The sequence below is a fragment of the Anthonomus grandis genome, chromosome 8 (genome assembly GCF_022605725.1).
Source record: "Anthonomus grandis grandis chromosome 8, icAntGran1.3, whole genome shotgun sequence".
Taxonomy (NCBI): domain Eukaryota; kingdom Metazoa; phylum Arthropoda; class Insecta; order Coleoptera; family Curculionidae; genus Anthonomus; species Anthonomus grandis.
In genome coordinates, this window is record NC_065553.1 from 11,024,846 (window position 1) to 11,036,040 (window position 11,195).

At 30.1% G+C, this 11,195-nt stretch overlaps 3 protein-coding genes across 4 annotated transcripts; 2 read left to right on the forward strand and 1 right to left on the reverse strand.

The window, feature by feature from the left end:
• The first annotated feature begins 1,125 nt into the window (after positions 1-1,125).
• Positions 1,126-3,233, forward strand: LOC126739823 (endoglucanase-like). The gene is made up of 5 exons (XM_050445645.1): positions 1,126-1,290; positions 1,350-1,536; positions 1,590-1,693; positions 2,727-2,940; positions 3,005-3,233. Exons 1-5 carry the CDS (start codon positions 1,230-1,232, stop codon positions 3,180-3,182), a joined length of 744 nt encoding a protein of 247 aa, XP_050301602.1. The 5' UTR covers positions 1,126-1,229; the 3' UTR covers positions 3,183-3,233.
• Positions 3,234-4,803: 1,570 nt separating this feature from the next.
• On the forward strand, positions 4,804-6,829 carry LOC126739854 (uncharacterized). 2 transcript variants are annotated; one of them, XM_050445673.1, is made up of 3 exons: positions 4,804-5,059; positions 6,352-6,500; positions 6,588-6,829. In XM_050445673.1, the coding sequence occupies exons 1-3, from the start codon at positions 4,889-4,891 to the stop codon at positions 6,808-6,810; spliced, it is 543 nt and encodes a 180-aa protein (XP_050301630.1). In that variant the 5' UTR covers positions 4,804-4,888; the 3' UTR covers positions 6,811-6,829. The 2 variants fall into 2 exon arrangements, with proteins under 2 accessions (XP_050301630.1, XP_050301629.1); XM_050445672.1 differs by having other exon boundaries at positions 4,808-5,063; positions 6,356-6,500.
• LOC126739853 (transcription termination factor 3, mitochondrial) lies at positions 6,817-8,882 on the reverse strand. The gene is made up of 3 exons (XM_050445671.1): positions 8,271-8,882; positions 7,208-7,422; positions 6,817-7,139 (listed from the first exon to the last, which is right to left on the reverse strand). Exons 1-3 carry the CDS (start codon positions 8,810-8,812, stop codon positions 6,862-6,864), a joined length of 1,035 nt encoding a protein of 344 aa, XP_050301628.1. The 5' UTR covers positions 8,813-8,882; the 3' UTR covers positions 6,817-6,861.
• Between the last annotated feature and the right edge of the window lie 2,313 nt (positions 8,883-11,195).

Here is an 11,195-nt window from a genome sequence, read left to right on the forward strand (position 1 = left end):
GATATCCAGTGGCTTAACGGATGCTATTTGAGAAAAGACGCGCTTGGTTATCATTTGAATCCATAGTACAAGATTTAAATATAAGTCGACTAATTACAAAGCATTAGTGAGCACCTTGCTAATGAATTTTAAGAAATTCGACTGTATTATAAGTCAGAAAATAGGCCAAAACTCTTTATTTTATTCTCGGCATGTATTTCGCTAACAAAGTTAGCATCTTCGGGAAAAGATTAAAATAGTTTGAGTCAGTTTTGGTCTGTGTAAAGTGATAATCGTTATACGAAAGATTCCAACCAAGATGAATATTGTAAAATGAATATCGAAGTGAATTATTTGCACAGTAATTTTTACTACCCTCCTAATAATCTCCTTTCGAATTGAATGCAGAAGAAGTTACATCACGACATCACAAATATGGAAGAGAGATACTAAGGAAGTGGGATACCCATATGATGGCGGAATATTACTGGAGCCTTCAGTGTCACCCTGCAACCTATTAAAGAATTTTTTATTGCTTATTATATTATCTTTCATCTCACAATCATTATACTTACTTTATTCATAATAGCTTGAAATATTTTATAATCTCATAATATGGATATAATATTATCTTTAAGAACTGTATCATCAGATTTTGAGAACAATTTTTAGCGATAATGACTATGAATAAAAAAGCTCATCGAGAAAATGCAATTATTTTCAGATACTTCAGTTATGCGAATTTTTTGAAATTTTATCGGATCATCAAAAAGTACTTTTTGATCGATGATCTGATATATAAATTTATATAAGAAATAAATTCGAAATATACCCAAAATATAATACCTATGCCAAAAAATTTTCTACTGGAATATTATTGGATTATATATTCCATAAATGCAAATTTCAAAAAATATCTTTAGCGATCGTAAATAATGTTCATGCTTTCCTTACAGTCTAATAAGCTTTTTTTCAATAGAAATTTCTTAAAACAGTTTTTAAAATGTAATTTTAAAATTATTATAATAACTAACTGTAACTCTTTTAGAACATATATGAAAATTATAAAAGTGCTACGCAAACAAAAACAAATTTCTTAAATGATTTATTTATAGTAATTTAATTCAATTAATTTTAAGTAGGTGTTACATATTGAACAAGGAACTTCAAGTACCTATAATAACGTTATCAGATATAAATTTACAGATAAAGACCTTATATAACAATAGGAAACCAAAACATTTTTACAAATGTTAAGTGTATTTTTCAAAATGAGTTCCTTATTCATAGCTCTTTGCTTAGCAACATATGGTAAGTTCTGTCAGAAATAGATTCAACAATTAATTTAACACACTTTTTGCTGCTTTCAGCTTTGGCAGAGACTTCTCCCGATATCGTCCCTATTCCCAATGGAATATCCGGGGATGGTCTCACCACGCGATACTGGGACTGCTGTAAACCGTCTTGTGGATGGAGCTACCAAACTAATCAGAAAAAGGCCGTTCTGACATGTGACATTGATGGAGTGACTCCTGTAAATGATAGTGTTCAATCTGGGTAAAAACCAATTTTTTTTGTCACTATCCATATTCATAAGATTTTCTCGCTAGTTGTGCTGAAGATTATAGCGGAAATGCCTTTACTTGCAACAATCAACAACCGTGGATCGTAAATTCAACTTTATCATACGGATTTGTAGCTGCTTCATTTACTGGTACGTTTTGTGCAGCTCTCTGCATTTATATAATACTATAAATTACTCAACAGATATAACAAAAAAACCTTATTCTTCAAATCTATACTTGGGTTACCCAACACACGGAGTGGTCACGTGATCGTTCTGCGCCGGAGATGAGACCTAGAGCCTCGATAGGGTTCATGACTTGAGGTTTTATTTAATTTTATTAGTCGAGCGGCTTTAGATCGGTTTGGTTGAATTTTCTGCTATTCGAATATTTGAATCTTCGCAATATTGAAAAATTGAGATTGTGCTTATATCTAATTTAAATGGGCCACACAGGCCTACCAGCGCAGCCCCTAACTTGTTATTCCTTCTTTCATTTTAAAACACATATTTAAAAAAAGATAAAAGCGACTTAAGTAATTCTCAAAACCAGATTATGATCATAAAATTATATTTTATAATGGCCGGGTTCATCAGAAAAAAGCGCTCCCTGAGCGCTCGATTGTTGCTCAGGTATGACAATTTTTATTGGTCCTTACTATTATAGGCCAAACTTCCAGCGCTCAGGTAGCGCTCGGTTCTGATGAACCTGGCCAATTACACCCTAAATGTCTGGCACGATTACTTAAAAGGATTACCTATCCCTTTTCAGTAAACCCAAATATAAAGATTATAAATAGGGGAAGTCTTTATCTCCAAGAAAAATGCATATAGGTCACTTAGGTAAATGTATTATGCATTTCGGCTGTGTAAACAGCCATCATCAGATACAGAACATTACAAAAAACATATACGTTCACCAAATAAAACAAAAATAATGCATGTATTATGCAAAATGCATAATTTTGTGCACTATTTTAAAAAAGCTGCTTACAAAGCAAAGCTGTACGGTAAAATAATTTAAAATAAGTAGGCATAATTCTCCTCGTCTAAATCTGCCAAGGTTGCATCGATGGGCGGGCCTATATTTCGTACACATCATTTACTCCATCTGTTCGGTAATCCGACTATAATGCATTTACTCATAAATTAGAAAACTAATTTAATTTAAATTGGTTAATAGGTGGAGTTGATAACAGCCATTGCTGCCATTGCCTTCTCTTGAACTTTAAGGGGGATCTGGCAGGAAAATCTCTTCTAGCCCTCATTACCAATACTGGAGAACCTTTAGCGCAAAACCAGTTTGATATAGAAATTCCCGGAGGTGGAGTTGGCATTTACCCGCTTGGGTGTTACAGACAATGGGGAGCTGACCCAGAACAAGGATGGGGTGAGGCGTAAGTAAACCATTAAAAATATCCCTTATAAATGAGTCACTTTAATATTAATTTCTATTGTTAGTTATGGAGGCATTTCTACTCAAGATCAATGCAGTGAGCTTCCCTCAGCACTTCAACCTGGATGTAACTGGAGGTGGGACTTTATGGAAGGAGTTTCCAACCCCAGCGTCTCTTTTTATCAAGTTGAATGTCCAAAGGAGTTGATTGATATTGCTCAGTGTGAACGTGATGATGAATAAACTGTAATGAATGATGAATAACTTGTTTAAATAAAATTACATTTCAAAACTTCTGGTCTTTCGAGATTTTCCTGGCATCTGATCAAGAATTACAGAAGTAAATTAACTACCTGATATAAATAGCCAAATATAATCTTACAGATTTCTCTTATAGTTGAATCGGTAATAAAAGAAAAATATCGATAATAAGTAAAGCTTTAAAGTTGTTCAATAGATGGCGATATTTTAAAATCAATCTATAGAAATAATATTTTGAATATGTTTAGATTTTTTTAACGGAAGGACAAAAATGTTATTTAAATAAATATTGTTTTTGATAATAACGACCAGTAGTTATGTCAATGTGCTTATCAAACTTTAAGGTGGAATCGGATCAAGATATCGTCCCCTCAATGCCAAAACCTCTTAAAGAAAATAAATAAAAAAAATCAAACTCAATATAAATTTAATTGGCAACTCAAACAGTGACCAATCCTAATTATACACCAGCATTCTAATGAGGGTGTATTTTCAGTATCATATTCTCAAAAATTGCAACTCAGTTATGTTCTGCCCTAGAATATATCTTGATCCAAAGCTTGAGCACCTCTCAGTCATTGGCTCATTTACTGCGACTTTCTTTACCCGATATCATTCCCTTAAAAATACCTATAAAAGTACTCACTTGATTATTAAGATTCCTTTAATCGCAATGTCTGACGGTAAAGGTAGAGTCGTCAGCAAATAATACAAGTTTGCATTAAGTTATTGAGTGATGGATGTCATTAATATAGATCAAGAAAAGCAATGGATCAAATATTGATACCTGAGGAACTCCATACATCAGCTCTGTCTCATCAGAGATTATTTCATTAAAAATTCTGCTTACGCTCACTAAGCAACTGCAATAAAAAATTAATTACTGTCTACTTGGTATGATTCTAAATCTATAAAAGAAGGAAAGACACCAGTGTATTGAAGTTTTGTAAAAGGAATAATAATTTGGTCCTTAAGTGCCTTCATCGAACAATCATTGGTCGTAGGTATGGTTTTGTATGGTTGTCTCAGCTACACTAGAAAACAACTTTAGCATATATTTAGAATAATTTTGACATAATAAGTTCCCTGCAATGTCTTAACGACACATATTCATATATGCATACTCCAAATAATTTGACTGTATGAATCTCTCTTTATGTATAATTAATATTCATGTCGTTTTTTCATATTCATAATGTTTTGAGACCTGAAACCGATGCCTTTAAGATGTATTATTTTATTGCTTTAGGATCATTATTTACAGACTCTAAAATATTAAATATCCATGTTTCTGAGGTCTTTATTTCTACAATAAAATGGTATTTTTTTGGCTTATAAAAATGATTTTTGAATACAATATAATTCTTTATAATGTTACTAAAAAGTTGATAGTATTAAGGTAATTAAATTAGGTTTTCATGAGTGTCAAGCTTTTTAACCAAAAAACAAAGTCATTATAATGTCTCCAAGTGGTGCAATTTGTTTAGACACTACATTCAACATTTTTTTTTTCAGAACTAAGGATATCTTTGAATCAGTAAATTAAAACATGAGAATATCCTTGAAAGATCTTTGTGTTATTTGGGATTACCCCCAATTTACTTGACAATTTAATATTGCCACTAACATGTCAATATTTATAAACTAAATCACATCATTCAAAAATATATTCAAAATTGCTAGTGAAAATGACTCTTAAAGGGTTAACCGTTATTATAATATTTTTTCTCAGTTTAATTAAAAATTCAACAGGCTGTGACACTTGCAATAAAACATATGTGGCTCCAGGCAACATAAAATTTCCTTATGGAGACGAATATTACATGGCTTGTGATGTTACTGCACACGATATTAACACAGTAAGTATGAAATTAAAATAAATATCTTACATTAACGACGTAAAGAAACTGGTAAAAGGAAATTGATGCCTGTCTAGAAATTATAGTTAAATAATTAATTCATGTTACTGCAAAATATAGCATATCAGAGAAATGCAAAAAGATGCTATACCTAAACAGAAATACAAGGTATTTCTTGATAAAGGTTTTTTACATTCTATGAACAAAAGTCAACGAGCCTCTAAAGTCATGAGGAACATATATATATTGCCACCTAATTTTAAAAATATTAATGGATTGGGCATTAAAACTAAGAAATTTATTTAAATCTTAAAATTCTATAAGGTAATGTTATAACCCAGTGTATTAAATAATTGCGTTTAGAAAATCGAAACTGTATTAGAATGAAGATAACAGCAATATAAGGAAACTATAATAATTGAATTTCAATAACAAGAATTTCATTCGTCTAACAAAACAGTAGATTTTAATGAGCAGAGAAAAAAACGAAAATGAAAACGATGAATAATCGCAAACTTTAAAATCGTAACTTTACTTAATCGAAATAGGAATTATAAAGTAAGATTGTGCTTTCTTAGTGTAGATGCTGTATTTTTCCTTCAAAACTGAGTGTAGTAATTGGTTTTGATTTTCCAAAAAAAAGCATTTTTTTTAATGGAAATATTCCGACAATTCAAAAAGCTGGACTAAATCCAGAATAATCAAATCGCATACGCTGAAAATCGGTAAAAATCGCATTTTGCAAACAGTCGTCTCCTGTTAATCTGTCTACTTTGGATATGTGCGAAATTCTTATCTAATATCTGTCATAAATAATTACATACAAATATTTGAAAAAGCTCTTAAGATTTTAAAATTATTTAAATAAACTAAACATCTTATCTGATATTCAATTTGGATTCATCCCTTCACTCAACTATGGATGTTTTCTAGAAACTCACAGTTAGTAAACAATGAGATTACTATAACAAAAAATCCATAACTAACTGATAAATCACCTGTATATGGTATAGTGTTAAACACCTTTTCCAGTTACTTGGAGAGACTAAAATTCTGTAGAAAAACTCTTGAATGATAGACTTATTTAAACTCCTTAAAAAATTACTATAGACCTATCTGCAAAACACAAGCTTATTATTAACTTTTATGATTTACGTATTTCAAATAATTTGCTTTTGTAATTAATAGTATTCAGTAGTTTTTAGTAGTAGTAAGACATGCTATTACAATTTATATAAAAAAATATGGTATTTTATTAATTTCAAACTATTTGTAGGCTGTTTTTTTTGTAGGTAGTATGTCGCGATTTAGAAGATCGTATTCCAGAATATAGCCGCTGTCCTTATCCACCAGCAGATCCAAATGATATGAAACAAACAAACCCTTATGTGCCTTGTATAGAATTTTCCCATATGCCTGGTCCTAAACCAATACCCTTAGAGTAAGGTCCATCAAATACTTAAAGAATCATTAGGAATGCACAATAAGTTAATGAATTTGATAATAATTCCAGTTTGTATTTTTTCAGTGCACAAGTTTCTTCAACTGATGCAGTATGCACTAGTTGTGATGTAAAAGTGACACCAGATGGTGGTGCAGTAAATATGAAATGTATTGGATGTCATGAGTTACCTACTCCAGAACATGCAGCTAATGGGTCAGAAAAGGAACTGATTTTTACAGTCTACTATATGGAAATAGCTAATTATACTTCTGTTAATGTCCAAGGCAGCGAAAACATGAACCCTTAGTAAAACTTGTTTTTTAATATTTTAGTAGTGTCTTTATTCTTAAAAATATTTCTATAAGGTTTTTAAAAACATGTTATATTCTTCTACATTACTCTTTGCCACTTCCATAGCAAAATTTGCATCTGTATCCTTTACCATGGTAATTAAATTTATGTAATTTGGTTTTTTAGGATTAAACTGATCCCTTTTTAATTTCACTAAAAACTGATGCCTTTCCTTTAGCCTCCTATGTCTACATCTTAAAATTGCTGGTTCCTGTAGAATTTGCTCGTGAGGAATCTGCATGGTATTGTGCAGATAGTCAAATGTGGCTATAAGCTGATGTTGCCCTAAAAGATTTAATTTTAATGAAAGTGTTAATTAGCATTAAGTAACAATATGTGTTCAAATGTATTACCAGTCATGAATATTGCAGGTTTTATTAAAATCATGTGCTTAAGATTCTCTTGGGAAAAGCCCATTTCCTCTTTTATGGTAAATATAATTTCCTTTACTTTTTGCTGGTAACATGTGATCAGTTGGGGTTTTTTGGCAGCTACAAGCCGTACTTCTGGTCCACTTAACTCAAACGTTTTTTGAAAAAATCCGAGTTTTTGATCTATATCTTGAGTGCTGAAATTTCATTTATTCAAAATAGGTAAACAATAAAAAGACAATATAAATACAATGTACAGAAATCACCTAGAAAGTGTGTGCCTGTATTGGCAGTCAATTATAAATAAATAAATCCTTAGTTGGTAATAGATTATAGTATTTAGGGGACAAAAAATAGCAATTATTGGCTTCCTGGTTTAATTGGGGTATTTTATGATTGATTATCTTGATTTGATGTATCAAAATTCAATGGAAAGTATTGGTTGGGATAAGTAATGCTTTTAACTCTTACATGTAAATGCCTATAGTCTTACCAAAATAATTAAATAATTCTACTTTTATTACTTCTTATTGACATAGATGGAATGCAAAAAAGCCAGTTTAATCTAAATAAAGCTTTTTTTCCTATGAGGTCCCTTCCAGACTCTTTAAATTGTGGATGGTACATAAACTGTATAAGTAATGATGAAAAATAGTAAAGTCAGACCTGAAAAATGTAGTTGTGCAAATTTAAATTAAGTAAATTTTAGACCTATCAAAGACAAAGCAAAACATAATGTTAAATGGAATTTTCTATTTGCTTCCTAACATTTTCTACCTCTTTTCATAATTTCACAACTAGCTTAGGCATAGGAATGTTTGATAGTTAATCGTTAGTTCACAAGACCATGCTTTTTAGCACCAATAAAAAATGTTAATTACATAAATAGTTGAATGAAATTTAATAGTTTTAACTTTTTCGTGGGAGAAAGGTTTTTCATTTTAGTTAATAGTATTATGATATCAAGTTTCATTTCTTTTAAAATTTAACTTTGAACCTCTTTCTTCTACCCTTTTTTCATTTACATAATCAATGTATTACTTACCTATAACTAAGCCAAAATGCATTCACGGATATAATTCTAGATATTGCCTCAGCATCAAAATTTTTAAATTTTAAATAGTTTACCCTCACTTCAAGATCGTCCAGCCGTTCTCTAAATATAAATGGATTTTTGGTAATAACTTTACCTATATCAGTAAACTCTACCCCTAAATTATTGAAAAACAAAATATGGTCCTTTATATTATCAAACTTGAGTCCTAAAATAAATGGAACAGAGTCCTTAATTTTTGTCTCAATATAATGCAGATCTACTCCAAGCTTAATAAATTCCTGAATTATTTCTGATTTATTTGCATACGCCGCCAAATTAAATGTGGGTTTTAAATAGGTGCTAACGTGAGAAATATCTTCAGAAAGTGGTTCCAATAATGAATTATTGTCTGGTAAAGCAACTTCTTGATCTTTGAATTCTTCATTTTGACTTCTGTGTGTTATATGTTGCTGGGTAGTGGCAAGTTCGCTTAATACACATCTCTGGCAAAATAGTTTGATACTCCGCGATTGTATTAATCGTTTAAGCATTCTAATAAGGTTTTAATAAGCCTGAAAAATTTTAATCACAAATATATTCAAATAAGTAAACAAATTATGGAGGTTATGTTAAATGTCAATGTCTATATATCATAGTCGTCAATGTCAATTCGGGTTAAGGTGTTTTTTCATGCATGCGTCATACGATCACACGACCGGACAAAGACGATTCTTATTAATTAGACGATAATTTATCTTTAAACTTATTTATTTGAAGTTTTTAGTTGTCGATTAGATCGACGTCATTACGAAATTATTAGTCTTATTAATGAAATTAGTATTGATGTTAGAAGAGGTATATGAGGGCAGCAAAAATTATTTGTAATAAATATATATTCTTTATATTGATAACTTATTCACGCCTTTATGTTAATACAAGTCGTTCACTACTAGATATTGACTCTTTTAAGCAATGAAATTATGTGTAATTTAGATTCCACAATATTTAATAAGGTATTTAAAGTCTCGCATGTCATTCCTAAATATTTGAAATATTTTCCTGTATTTCCTGTATGTTCCAAAAAGTCTTATCTCATTGCTAACAGACGCCTCGTTCTTTTCGTTTCCATAAAATATCTCTAGTTACAATACAGTTTTTCGGAATTTTGTACCTTATAATGTAATAAGTTATTAGCATATTAAAATGTCATTTATACTTTTTATGACGATTCATCTTTAGAGCTTATCCTAAATTATTCTACTAGTTTTATAAAAAATTACAAAAAAAATCCAAAAAATATATAATTTGATCCAAGTTGGGATATTATGAAATTCGTTTAGATATTTGTCGGTATTATGCTGGTAATTAGATTGACAAGGCCTTCAAATACGTGAGTTGTTCTAATATTATAACTTTGAAAATAAAGTTGCACATAACAAATTTTTTGTGATTATTACTAATTAATATCCGATGCTGATTTAAACTTAAGATTATATGTCCTTACCTGTTAAGTGAGTAATTCAACTTGCTGTTAATATACCGCATATCTGACAGCAAGAATGAAATCTGTGCTTCTAAGTCATCAATATATTGGTGTGTTTTAGAGTTTAGAATTGATCTTTACTTATCAGAAACATAAATTGAAAATACCAATGGCTTCATTATTGAATCCTTTAAAACAATCATCAATAAAGTTTGTAAGAGAATCTAACTGCTGCCCAAATCATCTCCTACTTTGCAAATAGGTTTAATAATAGCTTTCTTCCATAATGCTCGGAATGTTATTTCTAATATACTGGAGTTAATTATATGTGTAAGTGGATTTATGCAGTTAGTTCATCAAATTTTGAGGTCCCTGATTGAAATCCTTCATCAACTCTTATTAAGATTTAATTAATGCTGTTTATCAGATAATTGGCATATTTGCCTTTTTAATAAAAATTCAATTCGAACAGTACTTGCAACAGCAAAATTAATATTATGATCGGTAATTGAATTTAGCATTGATCGAATGTCAATATATTTGTATAACCCAAATTATTATCAGTGGCAATACGTAAGTCATCACGAAGTATTATCTTATATATTTATATTCCAGATGATTGATTAATTATTTAAGTGAGATCAGAAGTGTACCAAAATCTAAGAAAAATCGTTTTTGGTTCAGATGTACTCATTATCTGTAATTTAAATTATTTATTTATGATTAAAAATAGTATAAATACTGCCTTAGATATAATTTTGATATAATTAGATATAATTTTGTGCAATAATTGACCACATCATAAATAAATATTATAAGCTGATTTCGTCTCCGACTGGACAGTTTCAGTTGGATTAGTATTAGAAATATAGAAAATATGCCCTGGATATTGCCATGTTCAAAATATAGAAACCCTAAGATTTTTTTCTATAGCTTTTCTATTTCATTACTAAAAAAGTTCTGTTTGTGGGGACCAGATTACGGCACCATATTTTAGATGTGGTCTTAAAGTATTAAAGAGTTTTATAAAAATGGGTATAATAAGTTTTCGGTATTCAGGATAATAAAACCTAGAACGCTTGAGGCCTTCTTAATTATTTATTTATTTCAATATACGGCAGAGCCAGTTTACAAAAACAAAATAGATAATACAAAATACTAGACAATATAACAATATAAATACAATTCTAGAATTACAAAAAAAATATACCAAGATTAAACCTCTGAAAAAACAATCATCAACAGGGCTTAAAACTTAACTTAACTAAAAACTTTACACTATCCAGGGAACGTAGGTTAAAGTGTAAGATTATTTTTTTTTGATTTGAATGACCGTAAGCCGCCTGAAAATGGATCCAAACTATTTTCATTAAAGAAACGCAAGGCCCTAGTCAGTGGAGAAAAAAACCATAGTTGGCCGAATGAAAGAGTAAACGAAACATAGAAGAGTT